At 44.7% G+C, this 22,934-nt stretch overlaps 3 protein-coding genes across 5 annotated transcripts in view; 2 read left to right on the top strand and 1 right to left on the bottom strand.

The window, feature by feature from the left end:
- The first annotated feature begins 877 nt into the window (after positions 1-877).
- On the top strand, positions 878-10,526 carry mfsd1 (major facilitator superfamily domain containing 1). 2 transcript variants are annotated; one of them, XM_041940018.1, is made up of 17 exons: positions 878-1,079; positions 1,273-1,325; positions 1,672-1,784; positions 1,940-1,982; positions 2,156-2,223; positions 2,499-2,607; positions 2,722-2,824; positions 3,230-3,328; positions 3,569-3,680; positions 5,447-5,503; positions 5,639-5,795; positions 6,279-6,376; positions 6,476-6,588; positions 6,743-6,790; positions 6,986-7,052; positions 10,003-10,108; positions 10,347-10,526. In XM_041940018.1, the coding sequence occupies exons 1-17, from the start codon at positions 911-913 to the stop codon at positions 10,404-10,406; spliced, it is 1,575 nt and encodes a 524-aa protein (XP_041795952.1). In that variant the 5' UTR covers positions 878-910; the 3' UTR covers positions 10,407-10,526. The 2 variants fall into 2 exon arrangements, with proteins under 2 accessions (XP_041795952.1, XP_041795951.1); XM_041940017.1 differs by lacking the exons at positions 10,003-10,108; positions 10,347-10,526 and adding an exon at positions 8,064-9,823.
- Positions 10,527-11,090: 564 nt separating this feature from the next.
- Positions 11,091-12,083, bottom strand: LOC121609216 (P2Y purinoceptor 3-like). Its single transcript, XM_041940792.1, has one exon. It carries the CDS (start codon positions 12,081-12,083, stop codon positions 11,091-11,093), a length of 993 nt encoding a protein of 330 aa, XP_041796726.1.
- A 579-nt stretch (positions 12,084-12,662) lies between these two features.
- Positions 12,663-22,934, top strand: part of schip1 (schwannomin interacting protein 1) — a 197,773-nt gene continuing 187,501 nt past the window's right edge. For both annotated transcript variants that reach the window (XM_041940013.1, XM_041940012.1), the window contains exons 1-4: positions 12,663-12,685; positions 12,903-12,996; positions 21,102-21,169; positions 21,436-21,522. In XM_041940013.1, the coding sequence (XP_041795947.1) occupies positions 12,663-12,685; positions 12,903-12,996; positions 21,102-21,169; positions 21,436-21,522 (272 nt within the window). The remainder of the gene's footprint in view (positions 12,686-12,902; positions 12,997-21,101; positions 21,170-21,435; positions 21,523-22,934) is intronic.

Below are 22,934 nucleotides of genomic sequence, written 5' to 3'. Positions count from 1 at the left end.
TCAACCACCGAGCAGCAGCCCGCAGAGGCCTAATGAACTCACTTCTTTCTGTCTCATCAACCCCAGACTTATTTCACTGTGACCTTCAACCCCAACCAACGCTCACTCAAGTGACATCACTTAAGGCGATTTCTCTACGTCATGCTTCCTCCTCTGGAGCCACAAAGGTAGCATTAATAATAGTTTTACTTAACTTAGTCTGATGATTGTGTTGATGTGACATGTATTTTTTTATTATCATTTCACAGTAAGTAAACAAAGAACTACTGTAGAAAATAATTGTTCTCTAATTTTTGCCCAACACTTCACAGAAGGCTTTAAACACTTTTTGTTTGTTTTTACATATTCACCCCAAGACCCCTAAACGGATTTAAATGTAAAATAGACGGAGGTCTCCTTTAATTGCATTTTTTTCATTTTTTTGCCTCCATATATTATTTCTACTGCTCTTTTTCTCTGCATTACAATTACATTACTATTGCATTTTTATCATTTTTAAGTCCACAAAAGGCGAAATCGACGACCGGAATCTTTCAATTTCTCTGAACCATTTTTATCTCGTATTTCCTCATACTTACAAGATATAATCTCCTAATTACGAGATGCCGATAATCGAATAATGCACTTGTGCCTTTTCATGTTCGTGTTAGTGGCTCTTTATCGTCACCGTATCTGTTTTTAACCGTCAGTCTTCTAAGAAATCAATGAATCGTCTTTGGACTTTCGCTGCGCGCGCTCCCGCGTGTTGCTCGAACTTCTCCGCAAGCACGCGGCGACTTAAACACTGGATAGCCGAGTGCTAAAAGCTACATGGCTAACGCCACGTGACATGCCCGCTGGGTCATGTGACCGCTGTACGTCTTCCCCACTGCCGTCAACTTTCCATTCAGGAAATCCCAAACAAACGAACATGGCGGACTACGAAGAGCGGCGCAGCCTGTTGGGAGACGAGGACGAGGAGCCGTCAACCGGCAGACGGACAGCCAGAGGACCCGGCAGACCGATGCCGGCCATCTGCGACCCCAGCCACCTACTGCACCGAGTGGTTGTCCTGTTATTCATGTGCTTCTTGGGATTCGGTGAGCAGTATACGGCTCTAACTTTCCTACGCACCCTGAATGGTTTTTGTGGAGATGTGGGACTAAGTTTAATAAGTTACATTTGGTTTAAAGAAGGGTTATTGTGTTGTTGCCCGTCGGGGCTCATGTTAATATTAAAGAAATTCAGCATCAATGTGTATGTGCTGTGTTTAATGTAGTTAATTTGTTACAGGAAGCTACTTCTGTTACGACAACCCGGCTGCACTTCAGAGTGAAGTCATCCAGGTAAACCATCCTCTGTAAATGAAAGTTGTACACCTGGTTAATATGCTTTAAATGCAGCAGTTCACATTTAGCCCAGACTGACACATGGAGCCCCATCAGTCAGAGATTTTTACACCGAAGACAGATGAGGCTCTGCATTCAGGGAAACATCTGTGCATGGAGTGAAATCTGCATAATAATCCAACCAGAGCATTCAAATGTATCTGCTCCTCTGTGCTGCATCTAGAGGACTTCACTTCACATCCACACAATATGCTCTGTGTTTCACACCTTGTTATGAATGAAAAGTCAAAGCAAAGCAGCTGTCAGTGTTTGACAAGCCACGTCTCCTCCCTGACTGTACCAGGATCTGAACCTGAACACCGCAAAGTTCATGCAGCTGTATGCCTGGTACTCGTGGCCCAACGTGGTTCTCTGCTTCTTTGGGGGATTCCTGCTGGACAGGGTTTTTGGCATCAGGTATAAAGACCAATAAGTCGCATTTATTTTGACTTCATTTGTTCTGTATATTCACCGAAAGTGAAAGTGAAAGAGTTGTGCAGCTGTTGTTCTTGTAATCTGGGTCAGTATGATCTTTCATTTTTTGTTCATTTTATATATTCTATGTTTAATAGGCTGGGAACCATCATCTTCTCCCTCTTTGTATGTGCTGGACAGGTAAGTTCGCTTTGAAATCTACAGGTGAAAGGTATTCTGTGTAAAAGGAGAATATAATCACCAAAAAAGTTCTATTTTTTATGACCTATCAAAATAGGAACCAATAAATACAGAAGATTGATGCCAATTAGATCGTTCTCTTTGTTCCATTTTAACTTTTCCACTCTGAAAAGGTAATATTTGCGACTGGAGCTCTGCTGAATCGTTTCTGGCTGATGGAAGTTGGACGTTTTGTGTTTGGGTGAGAAAATAATTTCGCTATTATGTTAAAACCTGCTCGTTTTACCAACATAATCTAACAAATTGACATACAGCTGCCAGTTCCCTGCACTCTGATATATATATCAGAGTGCACATGCATCCGAACACATTTGGTGTCTTTCACTAGGACAGTCTTTAAAATCACCCTGGAAAATCTAATACGCAGCCTAATGTTTCCCAAAATTCCCAGTTTGGTCTTGTACTCAAATAGCTCCCCCTCCCTGTTTTTTCTTTCTTTCTTTTTTCCCTGGGCAGTATTGGAGGAGAGTCATTGGCTGTAGCCCAGAACACGTATGCAGTGAACTGGTTCAAAGGAAAGGAGCTGAATCTGGTGTTCGGCCTTCAGCTGAGCATGGCCCGACTGGTAAGGGCAGCGCGAGCACAACGCCAAGTTACGCATGCTATACAAAGTGCATGTCGCTCATGCAGCGGATTTCTGCCTTAAGTCCAACTCACCCTCCTCTGCGCTCGTCTCAAGGGCAGCACAGTGAACATGAACATCATGGGCTGGGTGTACAGCAAAGTGGCGAACCTTGTTGGCTCCTCTGGACACATCACACTGGGCGCGTCGCTCATGATAGGTAAATATTAGCCGCTTCTGCTTTGGCTTGGGTGCACGTGCTTCACTCAACAAGAAGATTTAATGTTAAAACATCCAGACTCGGGTTACATGTGCTTCATCACAGTCTCCGCTAGAGATACTATATCACGTCTCTGCAACTGGTGATCTCAGATGACACAGCCTGCAGAGGCAAGAGAGAAGTGGTATAGAGAACTAAAAGTGCTGCCGGCTGCTGCAGATGAGTCACATGCAGAAGTGTCGATTCTTGATCATTTTCTCCAGTTACTTCTTAGTGCTTCCACTTTTGCACACCTTGCACTTGTGTGTTCTCTTCTTCATCTGTCTTCCCCGCCACTGCTGATTAAACTTCAATCTGACCATTTGAGATAAATTCACATGAACGTCATTTCTTTTCCGTCCTCAGCTTCCGTAACCTGCCTGTTTTCGCTCATCTGTGCCCTGGTGTTGGCATTCCTTGACAAAAGAGCAGAGAGGATCCTCCACAAGGAAGAAGGCAAAACGGGTACTGATACCGAGATGTTTTTGTCTTTTCCTCTTTGGCCTCGGCTGTCAATAACTACCAGAGTGCTTTTCACAATCAGCGTGGCCAACGACAGACTGAGGCCGCGTTTTGTTTCTGTTATCTCTAATTGACATTCAGGCCAGGCATGTCATTGACTTTTCAGTTGAAGCCTCCTCTTTTACAGTTGTTGAAAGCAAATGCTGCTCTCTGGCTGACATGTGTGTTAATCGTCCGTGTTAGGTGAAGTGATAAAGCTGACGGATGTGAAAGACTTCCCCTTCACCCTGTGGCTCATCTTTATCATATGTGTCGGCTACTATGTCGCCATTTTCCCCTTTATTGGACTGGGACAGTGAGTACTGCAACACACACACACATTTACTTTCTCATTAAATTTTCATCAAATATCATGAGACCATCCTATTCAGTCATATTTATCTGTACATTTGTACAAGTTCTAAATATTGGTCTGTGTTTTTTTAGATCAGAGCTCTTATTAAAAGCTAAAATCTGATGTTATTTATTATTTTATGTTGTATATCTAGTATTATACATTCAGTGCTGACTTTATTAGGTACACCTGTACAATCTAATGCAATCCAATCCAACTGTTGTGACTTTAAGTCAACTTTTATGCCGCCTTTTATGTTCATTTTTTTCACTTTCCTTTTGACATTGAGCTGTTTTTAAGCATTGAGGACATAGTTAATGGTGATTTGTCATGTATCATGTATGTAAATAGGGAAGACAAAATTTTAATTTAAGCATTTCCATTAATGTCATCAAATAGTGAACATTTGTGTATGGATTGGATTGTATCAGACTGTACGGGTGAATGTCATAAAGTGGCCACTCAGTGTGTTTTGCTAATGTCAGCCAAGTTTTTTGCATATCTGTGGCCCTATTCATGTGAAATCATTGTGTTGTGTGATAAAACTGCGCATTTCAGAGTGGCCTTTCATTGTGACCACACCTGTTTAATAACCGTGCTGCTTCATCAGCGTCTTTACACGCCACACCTGTGGAATTTGTTCTCAAAATTGGACAGACGTGAGCCTTTAGTGCGCACAGGAAACTTCTTGGATCTCTTTTTCCAACACGTGAAAGCGAGGGAGCGAAAGCAGACGGCTGAATAAATCACTAAAACAGCCGGGCGCTGTGGTTTATAGCAAACACAGCTCAAACAGCAGTAAATGTTGTGGACTGTTTTCAGCTGCAGATTACTTATAATGATGTTGTTTGCGACAAACAAACAATGAAGGATGGAAGAAGCCAGTTTTTTAAGTTTATAGACAACAGTAGACGTCTGGCACTGGGAAAAAAACATATATCAGGCTTTGGATACACAGACAGTACATGTTAATAAGATTAATTCATTGTTGGTTTGGCTCTTTTGTGGGATGTTGACAAAAAGAAAAAAAAACACGGAAAATCACCATCTTATCCTTTAATTAGTAAGATTTGAAAGTGGAAGAAAATGCCACCCAGGTTTCAGATTTTTCTACATACCTTTACTCCACCAGAGAAAATTGAGAGATGATCTCTGTGCATAATAACTCTGAAAATAAGGGCTTCCTTTGCCAAAATGTTGGACCAGCGTATTTGGCTTCGTGCTTGATGAAAATATATTGGTCATTACTTGTCCTTGAATAATGTAATTCACTTGGAGATATTTCGGTTAAATCATGTGGTGTGAATTAAATGGAGGACCTCCATTAAATGAGCACAATGGCGGAGTCTGAGGACAGATCAGCAGTGCAACCTCACAATGCTGCGTTGTCATCGAGCCACAATGGGAGCGAGGGGGAGTCAGAAATGGAAAGAGGATTGACAAATGGGTTCGCAGTGAAAGAAACCAATTGAAGCGCTCGCAACCTGCATTTCCTTCACTGAAAGGCACTCTCAAATCACTTAGCAACTGACACGGTGTTTCCACTGAGGGGCAGAGCTTCCAGAGTAAATAGTTGTTATGCAAATGGGGTAGAAAACAATGGCTGGAAGAGTGAGGGCTACAGTACCTGCTGCAGGAGCCAACTCAATTTCTCCTCCTCTCGGGGTCACATCAATGTAAAGGGCGAGCAGCACCGCGAGCCTGTCATCTTCTCTTTTTATTTGCAGGGTGTTCTTCATCGAAAAATTCAGCTTCTCCCCAGCCGAAGCCAGAGCTGTCAACAGGTAACTCAGATCAGGTGTAATACGCCATTGAGACCAGTCTACCTGAAGGCATGATAGTCATGCATCTTGTGCTGCAGCCTTTAAAGCTGTGTCTCTGTAGCGTTCACCCTTCATGCTATTCCCTGTCTCCCCCAGCATTGTGTACATCATCTCAGCCCCTGCGTCTCCAGTTCTGGGCTTTGTGGTTGACAGGACGGGGAGGAATGTGGCTTGGGTGATATTAGCTGTGGTCAGCACGCTCGCCGCTCACATGATGCTCGCCTTCACCTTCTGGAACCCCTGGATCGCTATGGTAGTGCGCCCGGCGCCCTCATGCGCTGTAGCCGTAACAAATGTTTTTTTTTGTACATTCATAGAGTTGTAAGATGAATTAAAAGAAGGAAAGAAATGCCAGTATTCACTGGGACTGTTAATGGCATCCAAGCTGAATAGAAAAACTCTGAGTCAGCGAATGAAAGTTATTGTTGAATTTATGTCCTACTTGCAGTTGATTTGCTGCACAGACACCTCGTTTGTTTTAATGTGCAGACTAATTCCAGCCTTAGTTGCTTTTGCATATGAAGAAATTAAAAAACTGATTATGTTTCTGTGTAATGTAAAGCTCCCACTGGATAGCAGTCGGAGTTGAATATATAACTGAACATTTCTCTGTAGCACCATTCCTCAACGTCCAGAGTAGGATGTTATTATATTATCTTACCAGGTTACCCATTTCAGCTGGTGCATCATACCCTGGAATATCTGAAGCATGTGTCTCCTTGCTTGTTTTTTCCAGTCCCTGATGGGCGTCTCCTACTCCTTACTGGCCTGCGCACTGTGGCCCATGGTGGCCTTTGTGGTCCCTGAGCATCAGCTGGGGACAGCGTACGGCTTGTACGTACCTGTAATGTACCTGCAACATTATGACCGATGCGACACATATCCAACGTGAAGACGCTCATTTTTCATTGATCTTCTGGCTTCGTCCACCAGCATGCAGTCGATCCAGAACCTGGGACTTGCTCTCATCGCCATGGCAGCAGGAGCCATTCTGGACGTCAGAGGGTACCTGCTTTTGGAGGTGTTCTTCTGCACCTGCATCTGCCGTCAGTATTTTCTGTCTGTCTGTCTGCTTGTTTGTGTGTGTGTTTATTAGGGCTGCACTATTACTATTATTATTTTTATATTGTTCATGAGTTCTAGTTACTTCTGCTCGACGCTTTTGAGTGATGTTATCTGCATGTTTTTTCTTCCTCGCAGTCGCACTGATGGCCGTGGTAGCGCTGTACTTCGTGGATTATCTCAGAGGTAAGACGGGCCTCAACCTCTCCCACCGCTTCACTTCTCTCACTCCCCTCAGCTTTCCTTCACCTTCTCACCTCAAGACGTTTCTCATGTGACATCTCCTCACTTCACTCCGTCGCTCTTCAGCACACCCCACCCCTCTCCTTACCACCAGACTCACTCACTGCTTAATCTCTCCGTCTCCCTCTCGTGCACCAGGAGGAGATTTGAACCGGTCAGCCGCAGCCAGAGCCAAACTCCAGAAAGAAGCCACTTCAGATGCCGAGTGAGTAGCTTTGACCCCTCTTCACCCTCCGTCGCTGCTTTTCCGCCCACTTACCCAACAATTAGACAAGCATCTCAGAAACGTAATTAAATATGCCTGTGCCACGCATATAATCAAGTGGCACAAGCATATTTAGGACAGGAACACTTGTAAGAGCTCCTGTGCTCATTTCCTGTCTTTAACTAACCCCATGCAGTCAATTTAATCCAAATACTGAAACTGGTATATTTCCTACTTGTTATTTAACAGACTGAGCATGATTTTAAATGAATTTTGATAGGGTTGACATTGTCCACATTCAGTGACTCTGATTTGTTTTTTGATCCTATATCCTGCTCTCCAACTACATGACTCGCATGCAGAGTCCAACTACATGACTCGCATGCAGAGTTGCAGAATCATGCTTCATTTTACTGTCTCATCTACAGCTCCTGGGTTTAGTAGTTTAGAAGTTTCAGGAGCTCGAAGAGGTGACGAGTCGTGCTATTGTGGATATGCTGGCCGATTGGGCTTTAACTTATTATTGAGTTGCTGCTCATGGCCCTGCAGGTAATAATGCACAGTGTCAGCTATCACAGTCCGTGTTAGAAGCAGTCCAGACTGCAGGCGTGAACACAGCCACAGAAGAGGAAAAAATCTGTTGTGTTTTAGTCCTGGTACATTTACGGTTCTCCCTAACTAGCACTACATGGGAATTTAAAAATAGAAGGCTTGCATGCTGAGTGTCACATGTCAATGGAACACCACCTGTGGTTGGTTTGTTTTTTTTCTGAAAACAAAAAACCAAACCACACGAGTTCTTTTGCTGCGTTTGGCTGCTTTCTGTTCTCACTCTTGGCATGAGAGTGATCACAATGAGCACTGAGGTTCCATCTGTCTATCTGTCACTCTGTTCATTAATCTAGTCTGTGTAGTCTATATACAAGACATGCTGGATGTTGTATATAGCTTATACTGTGTGAAACTACAGACTAACGCTTTCCGGTCCGTGCTGTAACTGATATCTTCCAGATGATGATGATGATGAGGGAACACACAGTCCTGGGCGCTTCAGAGGCAGCAGGCTGCACTGTCCACCCCAGAGCTGTCAATCAACTGCCATGGGGCGGGACTGCGCTACTGACTCCGCCCAGTGCTGTCATCTGTGGCTCCTCCCAGCAGAACTGACTGTCTGGCCCCCCGGCTATTACATGACCCACCCCGTGTTACGAGTGTATTATGTCCCAGTCAGGACACTGACAAATGACTCTCGTCAGGTTGGACTCCACAGCTCCTCTCTGACTCCTCACACTGACATCATCTCCAATTTTCACTCTCCACTGACTGCTCTGTGTGTGTGTGTATGTGTGTGCGTGCGCGAGCGTGCGTGTGTCGGCTGAACTTCAGCACGAAGTTTCATAAGTTGCAGAACAAAGTGTTTTAACCGTTTTAAATGTTCAGCAGAGGATGAGACTCTTATCCTGTGGAAAGGTGATTGATTTTATTACTTCTTCACTCTAATGGAGCTCACAGTGTAAGAGTCCTGTATTAATTCAGTTGTTTTATGTGTATATAGGGGTAACTTTGGAGGGTTTTTTTTACAGGTTTCTTTTTACAAATCCTTCTCAGCAGGGCTCTGTTACTTGCGCTATCGCACACAACTCAGCAGTTCCTTTATGTCCATCTGCATTCACAATAATTGCCAACCAAAATCTTCCTTACTGGACTCTCCTTAGGCAGAGGGAGTTCATATTCAATTTAATTATATGCATCGTTGACCTTTTATTGTTGATCTCAAAAAGAGCATAGCTCTTTAATGTTTAAATCTTTACTGGTCAATTCTTTTATTTCTTAATTCTTTTATCGGCTCTTGGCCGGTTTTAGAAGTTCATAAAAATTAATGGCACATTACTGCAATGATAAGAAAGATGAGAAAAAAAGAAAGGCGCACTTTTGAATGCCTTTGCCTGTGTGATGATATTCGCAATTTCAACTTTTTACAAACTGTTTTATTAATGTGACCTTTTAAAGAATCAGATCCACATCTACAAATTATGTTTTGTCGACTGTATTTTGCTCGTTTATCAAGCTCAGGTTATTAACTTGCTGTAAGCGCTGCCCCAAATTGTTGCTTGCTGCATCTGAACGGTGGGACAACGCACTCTGTTTCCTCTCACCATTCCAGTTACATAGAAGGAGATTTGTCTCCCTGTGTTGTCATTGGTCTCGTAGATTGTGGATAATAAACATTCACTACCTCAGTCGGGCAAATAACTCATCAGAATACTAAGAGCGACTTAATACCAGCTGGAAGTCTTGTTTTTGCTGACCTCCCAGGGTTTAACTCCTCACTTTGCTGCAGCGATGTCACCTGTACTGCAGGGAGTGTCGGCACAGTGTGACAGCAGCCCCACCTGTGAGTGGCGCTGCGTGCGTTCACAGGTGATTAAGCTGCTCTTTAAGGAAAAGGCCCGACGCGCGTAAGAAGACGGTCAGACGCACTGAAGTTCAAATGTTGCGATGTGTCAGAAACGTGCTGCCCTGCTCGCCCGTCACTCGTTTGCACTACGCTGTTGTGACGGCAGTGCCGCCTTTGCTTAACAGAAAATCAAATGTTATGAAGTGTTAACTGTGTACACAAAGTTACATGACTGAGAAATTACACAAGATCCAATGTACAATCAAAGAGTGAGATTAGAAGTAAAGCAACTATTTTTTTCAAACCAAATCACACTTGATACCAGATTGTTCGTGGAACGATGGCATTTAATTAAACACCATTTTTGAAAGTATGTGAGTTCTCTTTGTTATTGTACAAGTTTTTCTTTGCAGTGGCGCTAAGTTATTTTCTCGGCCTTCAGCAGCGGGCTTCGGGTGATTAATCCCGCTGGTAATATGAATATAATCGCGCTCATGTTAGTGTTTGCTGGAGAAGATGATAAAGATGGCGACATTATTATTATTCCTGCAGGATTAAAAGGCGACCCAGTAAGCTGACAGAGGGCGAGCTTGCTAGACTAGCGCCCATGTCTGCTTTTGGCTTACGCAACCGGTACCTCTCCAGGCTGGGCACACAGGTATGCACCCACACACAAACTCACACACCGCTTACGATTAGACACAATTCAAACAGAAATCCATTTATTAATGCATCCAGCCTCTAATCTTGACACTGGCATACATTAAAAAAAGAAGGCCAGGAGGGTTGGTTTTACTCCCTCACTGTATAATTAAACACAAGTCTCTGTCTTCCACTTCAGCTGTGGTCTTTTTTCCCCACCTTCACTTAATCATTCTTTTCCTCTCTGCTCTCAGCTCCCAGACCACTGCTCTACCCATCTGTCATCGCTTGCCCACAGGAGCGTTCTGAAATGATGCCCTTCATTCAGCTGTCTGCTCCTCCGACACTGCAGCTATATGGCTCCAGACAAGTACGCACTATAAAAAGAGGATGCATGTGAAGTGTTTCCTGTTTGAACAAGAAGTTGTTGCACTTTTTTTTTTCGCCACCTTCACAGTATTTTTTTCAACCTTCACCTGACTGATTCTTCTTCTGGGTATTCAGACAAGGATCTGTTTTCTCGCTTTAGTTACTGTCACCATACAGATTATTTTTGGACCTTGCAAGGTGTTTTCATAGAAAGCACAGACCATATATATGTATATATATATATATATATATATATATATATATATATATATGTGCCATATTTGTTATAGCATATAAAATTGGATTGATGCTTTGTGGTGCCTTGATGCAGGTTACAACCCTCTGCAAACGACAGAGGGCGCCAATTCCCGCAAGTGTTTACTGTCACCTCTGGCCACAGTATCCCAGTTAGTTCCCAACTTTGGCTCATGTTTCACATAGTATAGGCTGCAATAATTTAGTCCTACGGCACAAAAAGCCTCACAAGTGAGAGAAATCTGTGACCTGTTGAATGTTGCCAAATACATATTATATTTTAATAATAAAAGGAGACATTAATAACAGCTTGCAAACAGTGTTGGCTCAATTCTAGTGTTATTACAGCCCACTGACGCTCTGATTGAGGCCCTCTACCCTCCGGACCTGTTTGCGCTGCCCACGTCCACCAGACACACGCTGGGCTGCACTCTCTTCTTCCTCCTCCACAGCCAGGCCCTTACCTTCTCACGGTGGCGACCAGAGCCGAAAAAGTAGAGGAGGGGATTTGCGCAGCAGTTTAGGCTGACCACAGGCTTCCAGGCCTTGAAGGAGATCATGGCCGTGTTCACCAGAGCACAGTCTTCGGGCATGTAGACCCTCACAAACAGGTAGACGGTCCGAGCAACGTGATAAGGCACAAAACACACCACGAACACGAGGCACACGGCCAGGAGGGTGTACAGGGACTTGTTGCGCATGCAAGCCGCCCTGCAATTAGAGATTCTGTCCGCGGCCCTGCAGTAAAGCGCCCTCATCATAGAGCAGTAACAGGTGACCACGACGAGGAACGGGACCAGAAAACCCACTACGGCTAAAAACAGCCCGTATGGGAAGTAAACTTTAAAATGCTCCGGGTTCGTCATTTCAAAGCACACAGTCACGTTGTTGATCACACCGGTGTGCGCGAAAACCAGTGTTGGAAAAATCTCCGCAGCGGCCAGGACCCAAACCGTGCCCGACGCAAAGAGGGCGACCCGTTTGGTCCTGTGGCGCACAGCGGCGATGGGGAAGCACACTCCGAGGAAGCGGTGCACGCTGATGCAAGTGAGAAACATCATGCTGCAGTGGAGGTTGACAAAAAAGAAGAATCTGACGCATTTGCAGAGGACGTTGCCGAAGGGCCACAGGCCGTCCATGGCGTTGGCGATGATGAGGGGGGGCATGGCCAGCACGTAGAGCAGATCCGCCATGGCAAGGTTGCTCATGTAGATGGCCGTGCTGCTCCAGCGGCGCGTCCCGCAGCACACGCACCACAGCAGGGCGCCGTTTAAGCTCAAGCCCAGCAGGAACACAAGGCTGTAGGACACCGGCAGGAGGATCCTTTGGTAGTAGCTGCTCACGGGGCAGATTCGGAAGTGCTCCATCCAGAAAAATCAGCTCTGGTGGAGGGCCCCTAATCACCTAAAGCTTCACTAAAAAGCAGCTCACACCTCACCTGTCTGCAGCTCACCTAACCGCCTTGTAAGGATGACGTGTGCTTTGTTTAAAAAAAAAACACCAAATGCAGTTGTTTGTTCAACTTGTGCGCCCCTGCTGTTGCCAGCCCACACCTGTGTGATGCAAACCATTACAACGCCATATCTAGGATATGCGCAAACAGAGAGACTGGCGCACCGTGTGCCATTTCAAAAGCCTGGCATGTAATAGGCTGAGATAGATACTGTAGTATGCGATCACCCCTCCCCAGAGAGGCGTGTGCGGCACAATTAACGCTCTGATTAAGACCGATTGGCAAGTTAAATGACACAGTCAACACACGCGCGGTGGGCGCTGTATAAAAAAGAAGAAGAAGGGGAAAAAAAAGAAACGCGCTCAAGCTCAGCGTCCCATTGGCTGCGAGATTTCTCCCAAGTCTGGTCTCTCTCCGGCTGCTCCCGACTCAAAGTGCTCACTTCATCTCCGTCTGACCGCGGAGGGAGAGAGAGGGAGAGAGGGAGCTCTTCATGCTGAGGAACGGCACGCACAGGTTAGTGTCACATGCAGCGGCTGATGCCGGCCATACATGCATAGCAACGGTGTTTATTAGGGATGAATGAGGAGCCGCTCCGACACGCGCTGATGAGTGATAAAACCCTGCGTGACGCCGCTCTCCGCAGCACGCGCTGCTCAAGCGCCGAGAGCTCGTAGCGCCTTGCGCATCTGGAGAGTTTTTCTGTGTCTTAACTTGAGCGGTGTCCTTTCAGAAGCATGTACCAGGGAGAGGAGGCGAGGCTGCGCGGCGGGGGTCTGGCCGCGGCTCGGGAGAGGAAACACCTTGCTCTGTGCATTAATAACCAGGTAAGAGGCGCTCACATGGGAGGGCTGTGCCATCACTCATTTCTCTGCCTCTTTTTTGGAAGCATTGCTGATGCGCGAGTGGCATCTTCTCTGTGGGTGATGGAGTATTTTTTTTTTTTTTTTTAGCAATGATGTAATTCACTTTCTGATCTTTTTTAGCGGCAGTAAGTCGATGCTGCTCAGAGGCGAATACTTTCTGAAGGGAGAAAAGAAGCTCATAGGCAGTCCACTCGTCTGATTTGAAGTGATTCTCTGCAATATGACAACACTGAGGCAACTGTTCCCCAGTGGTTTAGCAGCTGGGGAGACATCAGAGAACTATCAGCACCTTGGACAGTGAAACTTACTGTACTACCATCTGCAAAACTAAACCTCTCCTCCTCCACACCTCAACTGCTTTGGATTTTCACTCCCCTTATTCACCCATTCAGAATGGCACAGCTGGCTGAGTTCAATATGGTTTGGGAAATTGCTTTTTCATGTTGGCTTGAGGCCACTTAAAGATTTTTGTCATGGCAGCAGCTGAAAAGGTCTCATTAATACTACACACCGTACCTCCCCGCTGTATATGACTTCATTACCAGCAGAGTGAGGGCACAGCTTAAACGGCTGGGCTGACTGAGGCGGCACGCCCAGCCCTCCTCAAGTTAGACACCAGAGCTCATGTTCGGGGAGGGGGGAGTAATACGCTTGCCCAAGTCAGACAGTTGGTTTGAGGAGAGCGTTTGTCAGACTTGACTCAGTTTTGATGGAGCCACCTTTAACAGAAGTGCTCGATGTTTCCTGTGCGTGCTTGGCTGAGTGGAGGTGCACACATTCACCTGGTTGTGTTGTGCTTCTGAATATTTAATGCCAGTGATGTAGTGCTGCACATGCTTGGCGGCTGGGGATATTGAGCGCGTGAGCTCTGAGAGCACTGTTCCATCACAGCTTTCGACTCACTCTGCAATATATCATGATGGTGCACCCCCCCCCCCAACAAGCACGCGCACACACACGCAGTACTCTTATTCATTTCATGTTCCCCTACACTTTCTCATTTTGACTCCTGATTTGTTCCAATCCGTTTCCACTGCACCACCTGACTGTCGCCTTCCAAAAAAAAATGACATTTTCCAAATTGGTCCTGCTTAACTCTGCGAGACGCCATGTCAGAGGAGGCTCATACGAGACTGTCGAGGAGGACATGAAGAAGCGTGGTGAAGGACTAATCAGTAACTGGTGTGTGAAATATGAGTGAGGATGGAAATGCAGGTTATTGGATATGGAGGCTGCTCCACTCGCTGTGTCTGTGTGAGTGATTCAGATTTATTGTCGAGGCGTGAACCCCCCGAGAAACACATTAATCTATCCAGCTATTACCCCATAATCAATGGGACAGCTGGATTTTACGGCCACGGGCCCATGTTGTTAACCATTTTACACAGAGCTTATTTAAACAGCGTGCCAAACGGGGGGGGGGGGGGTCATGTTTAATGGGGTTAAGCATGAAATACACAGCGCAGGTGACATTGTTGACACAGCACTTGCAGCATGAATCTTGAGATCATTCATCAGTATCGTGCATGAAGCCCCTTGTTGCTCCTAATTCAGCGAACATGCAAAGAAAACGTCCTGCTGTGCCACCTTTTGTTTTTAATTGAATGAATGAACTCTCTGTTTCCAGCATAATCCAACATGCACAGGTGTCGTTCACACCCTGTGTCACAGCACACAAGCCGTGGGAGTCGGACACAGACACAGGCGTGCTGTAATATAGAGGGATGTACGTAGTGGGAGTGTAGTGCCAGGGAAGGGTGTCATATTTCAGAAGTGCATTATCGTCTCCCCCCTCTAGTGGGACGGAGCTGCGCTGAGTGCTGTTTGCTCCAGCTCCCTCAAACGCTCCGCGATTGACTCGTAATAACCTGTACATGGAGACTGCACACTGACAGAGAGGTGGCTCCTGGTTCACCACGGTCATATGACGAAGATATATATGTACATCCTTTATCCTGTGTGCGTGTGCGCGCATGCTCTGGTTCAATGCCACAGACAAAATGAAATGTGCTTAAAACAAGAAAAAAAATCAAAATGCCTCAAATCCTCCAAAACATACATAAAGATGCATGCATGGACACACACACACACACACACACACACACACACTGCTCTCCCTGGCCTCTTATCGCATAACCGTTAACCATCCCAACTAAATGCTTAAACCTATCCCTAACTCTATCCTAATCCTTAAAACCAAGTCTAAACCCTCGCACTGCCCTTTGAAGCTCTGTCTGACCGTGAGGACCGGCCAAAATGTCCTCACTTTCCACAAATGTCCCCACTCCCACATGCTCTCAAGTTGGGTCTCACAAGGATAGCTGTACAAGTGCGCACACACACATTACTCCTGCCAGTTTTGTAGTCATTTCCATCCCGTCTCATTACCATGTCTTGGAAGGCTGGTTTGGTCTAAATGAGTGAGCTTAGTCTTTGATCACTGAAAAGAAGCCCCTTCACTGATGATGGGCGTGTGTGTGTGCGTGTGCGTGTGTGTGTGAGAACATGCTCTCACTCCCTCACCATATGTTAAACAGAGCAGCTCCCCATTGGTTGATAGGGGGAATATACCCAAGTGCTCCATTTGGCATTTTGATAGACTCTGGTCATTTTCTGGCTCTCAGACCTCCTTCATCTCTACTCGTCACACCCCACCCACCTTCACATGTCTTGATACGTCTTCTTCTTCTTCTTCTTCTTCTTCTTCTTCTTCTTCTTCTCCTCTCACAATTTAGAATAAACGTATGGCCTCCTCCTCCTTCCTGTTCAGGTTTACCCGCCTTTCATTTCTACCTCTTCACGCCCTCTGCAACTTTGTCTGATTGCTGTTAGTACCTTTAGGCGAATTTGCTGCCCCGCTCTCCTCCCGACCCCACACATCAGCAGACTAACCTAAACTAGTGTTTCCCAGACCTCTATTAGAGCACGCACTCCTTGTTCAGCATGATTTCCATCCAACCCTGCTTCAGTGCAACTCTGAGCCCTGCACACCAGATTAGCTAAAGCTGTTCCTGAGGTGGAGCAGGGTTGGATGGGTTTTACACATTTTAGACAGGAAGTAGGAAACTCCAGGGGTGGTTTGGCAAATATTGACCCAGAAGAACAGTCAAGGAAGTCAGTAGGCTTGAAGTTATAGGTCTAATTATCTCACACCGAATGACAAAGGAAACAAGAAAGAAACAAAAACAAAATGCAGCGTAGCCAACTTTATTGTGGGAATCAAAATGTTGGTCTAAACTAAGGGATAGCTAGTTAGCTATTAGTGAAAATCATCTTTTTATTCAAGGTTTTGCTGGTAATGACCTTTTGCCAACTCTTTTCAGGGAGCCGGGTCTCTCAGCTCAGCTAGTCCTTGATATCCTACTACCAATGAAGGTTACATAATGTTTTAAAAATGAAAGAAATTGTAACATTTCCAAATAAAAAATAGCCTTCTTCTAATAATCATTTCCTTTCCACATATTATATATCTGTTCTTGATGCATTCTTGGTTTTTATAGCAGGAAATGTGTTTTAAATTATGTATTTTTTTGTCTGTTGAAGGACCCCCCCCCCCCCCCCCCCCCCATGCATCTATCATAATTCATCAAGTGGAAGTACCAGCTGCTCAAAAATGATGCTTTTACATAATTTTGAATTGATTATATTTAAAGTAATGGGCTGCTGGTGATTGCTGAAAGTGATCGCAAGTGCAACCCAACTGTTTGTGCTTTTAAACATGTCTTCCAGGAGAGCCACTTTGAATTGTACCTATAAAACCCGTGCATGGCTCTGAAAGAAATGGGGTCTGTCTGTATTTGATGAACTGCTTACTTAGAGATCTGAAATTAACCTTGCATCTGTATGTGTGTGCGATTCAAGCCTCCGTGGTGTCGCTGTTCCTTATCTGTGCCTCTAAGGTCACTTTACATCTCCTGCTCCAGGCCGGTATTGACGGTTGTGAGGCTGCAGCAGCCTGTGTGAACGTATAGGCCCGTGCTCGCCGTTATCTGATCGGTATGAGACCGCTTCCTCGCTGCAGTTCTTAGTCAATAAAACTTTATCATTTTGATTCTTTGTCAGTTTACACCTCCAAACCCGAGGGGCCTTTTCCTTTTTTTTCTTTGTTACTCTCCTCTCTACTCGAATAGGATTTGAAGGTTTGGGCAAAATTGCATGAATGCATCCATTTCTCTCAGTAGAAAATACTTGATTTACTGCACAGCCAGGACAGAAAGGGAAAATACCATTTCAAATCATGTAATCACATGAGCACATCAGCAACACCTACATCTCTCAGCGGGCTCTTTCTTTACTCAGGCGAAAGAGTAAATGTTGACTTCCATATTAATCCCTGCACGCACCGCACATGTAAATTGATTTCCGTTCTTACGATTAACGAGCATTTCCACCGGTTCCAGCTCCTCTCCTGATTGGACATTTCCCCCGAGCTGATCGGCAAGTCGGGCGCTGCGGCTGAGAAGCCAATAGTCTGATGCGGATGTTTCAGCGCATCACCATGCTGCAGTCAAATCCTCTGAGATCAGATTGATGTGCGTGCATGTGTGTGTGTGTATTTACATGTGACTGTGTGCATGCAGGCCTGTTTGATCTCTCAGTGCACCACTCAGGTGTGGGTTCATGTGCTTGTATGTGTGTGTGGGAGTTTATCTCAGCGAGCGACCACGCTAGTCTGAGGGGCACAAAGAGCTGACCAGCTCTCACACACTCAAGGGAGTAAGCTCTTGTCTTTCTGCGTGCATGTGTGTGTGTGTGTGTGTTGGTGTGAATATTCAGCTATGCCTGCCATCGATCTCTGTGATAGAACTAGGACTCTGAGAAATTATGATTTTAATAACTCATAAATTAAAGGGCAGCAGACTCTCTGCTACGTGCTGTTGTTTTCTCTCCCCCTCGTCCTTCCTCTTTTCCTTCCTTCTCTCATTTTTCAGTGACATAATGCTTATTACTGTCTACCTTCGCCTTCCCTCGCCTCTCAGTCTATTGATTGCCCTCATTTTGATACTGAAAATAATGTGATTGAGCTGTTTACATGCTCAGCAGAAGAGGGTTCTGTTAATATCCCTGTTTGCATGCAATAATGTATTCAGCTATCGATTTAATAGATAGTCATGTTGCCTATATGCTTCAAATAATGCATTTCTCCTGTCATCAGCTGCACTTGTGTTGCTCCCTTGGTGCTTCTATTGCTCTCATATAACTTTAGTGCATTTTCTCTGGTCCAGAGACCCAAGACATTATGGTTGGCTGTAAACACAAAAAAGATAGTAGCTGTAAAAAATGAGTAAACAATGATAGCAGCTGCAAAAAAAATGACCAACACACGGGGGTGTAGGTTTTGTTTCCCCATTTTTGGACTGGCGGGGGGCAAGTTAATTGGGGTTTAGGGGATCCTCCACCTTTTGAGCATCAAACACTTTTTCCTGCTTTCTGAGAAATGTTTATGCACCATTTTGTTCCATTTCTGCATCAGTTTATGGTGGAAATGTCTTTAAGTACACAAAATTCAGGTGCCAGGTGACAGTTCAAGATGTAATGGAATGCAGTATAATGCATAATGCAGTAAGGCTCTCAGGCCTTGCTGCATTATATTCCATATAATTAGATTCAAGAACATCTTTCGATGAACACTGTTGTGTGAATTTGTAGGCTATATACGTAAATGTAAAATTACTTTTAGTTCCAGCAGTAACTCTAAAAGTAAACTCAAAAAGCATCACTTAACTGCTCATTAGCTGCCATCACAACTCACAACTTACTTGGTTTTGAGACTTTTTGAGAAAAAATGTTTTGATATTGGACCCCCTTTTCCCTTCTTGCGCCTCCGTGGTTTCCATAGTTGCTTCTTCTTCTGTCCACTTTATGTCAGACTGCAACCATTGCTTTTGAGCTTGCATACTGCCACTGTTAGATACTGTCTCATAGATGTAGGAGTGATGTAGGCAGGCTGAGAAAAGCAGGATCATGCTGACGTCACGCTTGGGGGCTGGTGGCTCTGACTCAGTGGCCGTCACCAGTGGAGGTGAGGTTTTCAGGTTTGAGTGGGAATCGTTTGTCTCCCACAGCCTTTATACCTACACCTTTTTTAAACTGAACGTCCACATCCATCAGCAGGCTGGCTGGCTGGCCCGACGGAGCGGCTCCTGAGGAAGGCTGAGAGATATCACCTGGTCCTGTGACCAGCCGTGTAACAGCCACCATCTACTTTACCGGAGGCTTCGTTGCATCTATGAGTCACGTCGTAGTGGTTTGTCAAAATAACAGCTCTGTGCATTTGATCAAAATATTGTGGGGAGCATGTCCCCTCCCCCCCGAGAGCCTATGCCAAGATATATCAAGTAAGTGTTGCAACTTTTGAAAGCTCGAAGGAATAGCAACACTTACTGTGATTGTCCATGTTTTAATCATAGCATTAATGCTCTTAATGCTCAATCAGCAAGTAGAAAATTGGTTATTATAATGTCATTAAGAAGTATTACTGTGGCCTCAAATCAGACATTTCAGCACTCCTATTTGCAAGTTTCAGCATATTAAACGCTTGTCTTTAAAAATGTATTTTATTACAACATTTATTCATTTCACTCCCAAATTAAACGGCACATTGTCATTCGTCATGGATTCTTATTTCAGCCTGAGCATCTGGATGGAGTCTGCAGTTAATACAGCGCAACACTTGTTGATACAGTTATATTTTAAGTACTCATTGGCCTTTTGCCTGGCGTCCTGAACACTTAATCCCAACTGGATTCACTGAGAGAACAGGCAAGAACATTCAGAACTGTTGCAGTAATGCATCAGCGGCGCACATTGTCTAAATTTACACCGCATGAACTGAGATGCAGACATAGACCAGTGGTGCAGTGATGTGTTGTGGCATACGATATTCAAGTTTATAAAGGTGATGACATTTATTTGGGTTTATGGCCAATTTAAACATTTTGTATGTGATGTGGTCGGAGAATGTTGCTCCAACCAAGTTCAGACATTGAAATGCACATCTAGACAGAAGAATGGTGCCATTTGGGGGGAAAAAAAAACAGTTCAGCACTTTTTATGCATAAACCAATTATTTTTTTGACCTCTTGGGTGCAGCAGTAAAGTTCAAATGGTGAACTTGTTAGCAGTCAGTTGCATATTATACATACAGCAGACACGGAGCAACATTAGCATTTGTTCGGAGTTGTGTTACTTTCCCATTGATGAATCTGAGCCCAATATTCACATTTTAACTCTGCTTTGGTCTTCACCGACACTTGACAGAAATATCAGGCTCTTTAGCTCTTCATGCTCCACTCTGTTGTCCTGTCGTCCTGCTGTAAAACCAAAACAGTGAGCTGAAAGACACTAAAAGCTTAGAGCTGAGGGAAACTGCGGGGTTGAATGAATCCTCCGTGGCTTCATCACCTCTCTCATCACACATACTATAGTCATTTGAACACGTATCGTGCCGGTCTGTGAGCTGAACATATCCATACACCCTTGACGTAGACACAAGCACATGAACACAAACAGGAACAAATACTCACAGCTTGCGCCCCGCTCACAGAGAGCCGGAGCTGGAGGGGAGCGGCTTTGCTGCTTTGGGTGCGCATCCATCTGTCTGCTCCCATTGAGCTTCATGGCAGCGGCCCCAGCGCAGCCCGAGATTGGCCTCACCTCCTGGCCTGTAGACGGTGGCTGGCCGGTTGGCACCTGCAGAGCACCCGCATGCTGTTATGCATTAGCAAAAGCATACACACACACACACACGCTGTTGTTGTTTTTTTCTCTCTACCAGTATGTATTTATGATTATTTATGCATATGTTAACAGCCCCAGAGAAGCTGCCACTCTTAAGGTTAGTAAACAGATAACAGAAAGAAATCTTTTTTAAAAAATTGCTGTTTTCCTCTGTTTTGGCTTAGTTGTGCAGCGATGTCAGACAGACAGTGGGTGGCAGTTACACATACAGGAAGAGCTGCAGATTTATTTCTCTATCTTATCCAGGCACAGCTCCTTCGGTGTCATATCCGTGGTGTAGAGATTTAGAAACCTTGTTGACATATTTGGTGCTTTTCACTGTGCAGGAAGAAGTGAAGAGGTATCATCGCTACTGCAACCACAGCGGAGGGCAAGCAGCTCCAAAGGTGGAGAGGTAAGATGCTGTAGTGTCCCTTCTGCTGCATGGAAAGACCATCATATTTCACAGACAGCACCCATTCTACAATGAGGACAGTATACTGTAATGTAAAGCCCTCCTTCTATCATGCAAGACCCTTATTCTGCCAAGGCCAAGGCCTCTTAGTCATAAACTCTACTTTGACATCCTCTTAAGCGTACGGCTGGAGCTACAAATAGTGTGTTTTTGTTCTTTCTCGTGTCATATTTCTGTTTAACTGTCTTTTCTTGTTATTACCATAGAAGCCGCACTCGCAGGAGCGAGGAAGAGGATGACAATAGTCCTCATCGTCAGGAGCAACAACAGCACCTGGAGTTCAAGGCTATTGTGTGAGTATCAACTTTGGCTTATTTTTTGTTTAACTCAGTTTTGCGGCTCCTCTCTTCAGATTTGGCACAGACGTCCACTTGGACTCAAGGATGAACTGATGAGGTTGAGGTGTTCAAAGGCCACTGTGACCTCACAAAACATGTTTTTGGCCATAACTGAAGAATTCATCCGCCATTAATGGTGAAATTTCAAATAATAAAATAATAAAATGATGACATTTCATATCCAAAGGGTCAAAGGTCAACCTCACAGTGACATGTTTTTTTTTTTAAATGTTTCTTTTTCTACATTTTTAATCAATTTCACATTTCGTGTCACCCACATTACCTATGACCTTAAACGTGCATTGTGTTTGTTGTGTGGCAGAGATCAATTTATGTGTGGCTTTAATTCAATCTTCTCCCTGATAAGGTTTCAGAGTTGGGGTCAGAGGGCACTTCTGGAGTGCATGAACCCTCGTAGGCTACCATCTAACTCCATTTTACTTAAACACGGGTCCACGCTTTTATAGGTGTAATAGGGAGGGACCACTCTCGCCTCAGGCTTTCACTTCCTTGAAAGTCAAGGAGTGAGAAGAGAAAGCCAATGTTTCTGCGTAGAGTTAACATGATTGGGGTGTAGAGAGGTGAGATGGATAGAAAAAATCTGGAGGCGGAGAGATAAAAGGAGCCAAAAGAGAATAAAAGTGGAGAAAATGGGGATGGAGGAAGAAGGAGGGGTAGGTAGGAGTTATGGCTAAATTCAGTTTGTTCCATTTGGCTCAGCTGTCTCTCTGCTCCACTGGAGGTGAATGTGTTTCTCCATTGGATAATTGATCCTACGCTCCATCCTGGACCTTGGCGTTGGGGTGACTACAGGGATGAAAGAGAGTGGAAAATGAGAGACGAGAGACAGAGAGAGATCTGGAGGTGGAGAGCAGGGGTGAGAAAAGTGTGTGTTCGAGGGGGGATGAATAAGCAACATTGGGAAAGAAGCATGTTTGAGAATGGCCAAGAAATAAATGCAGGAATTAAAGTCACCGAAGAAGAAACTGAGAAGAGAAATGAGCCGTGACCAATGGGGATATCATTTATCATTTATCACCCCATGTTTCTTTAATAGCAACGAGGCCAGTGAGTCATTCTGCAGTACTAAACAGTATATGTATGTTATATCTGCCACACGTATTTACCACCAATTTTATTTTGAAAAATAGGTATATTTGATCCATCATAGTGAGAGGAGGTGCTGTTTTTCACTGCTGTAAATTTCAGTTTTAAAGTTATGCTCAGCGTTTATCAATGTAGAATACAAGAGTCTTCATTATAATAACTTAATATTTAACAGTTGTACTACAGTACCCATGAGCCTTAGCCACCATTGCAATGGAGAAGAAGCCAGAGAGAGCTGCAAGCCAGTGCAACTGGGAACA

The sequence above is a fragment of the Chelmon rostratus genome, chromosome 7 (assembly GCF_017976325.1).
Source record: "Chelmon rostratus isolate fCheRos1 chromosome 7, fCheRos1.pri, whole genome shotgun sequence".
Classification (NCBI taxonomy): domain Eukaryota; kingdom Metazoa; phylum Chordata; class Actinopteri; order Chaetodontiformes; family Chaetodontidae; genus Chelmon; species Chelmon rostratus.
The sequence above is the reverse complement of the archived record's forward strand: the minus strand, read 5'-3'. Positions and strand labels throughout refer to the sequence as shown.

Coding starts and splice junctions, on each gene's coding strand:
- mfsd1 (XM_041940018.1), top strand. CDS start 911: ATGGCGGACTACGAAGAGCGGCGCAGCCTGTTGGGAGACGAGGACGAG. Junction 2,224..2,498: donor GTTGGACGTTTTGTGTTTGG/GTGAGAAAATAA, acceptor TTCCCTGGGCAG/TATTGGAGGAGAGTCATTGG. Junction 5,504..5,638: donor GAAGCCAGAGCTGTCAACAG/GTAACTCAGATC, acceptor TGTCTCCCCCAG/CATTGTGTACATCATCTCAG.
- LOC121609216 (XM_041940792.1), bottom strand. CDS start 12,083: ATGGAGCACTTCCGAATCTGCCCCGTGAGCAGCTACTACCAAAGGATC.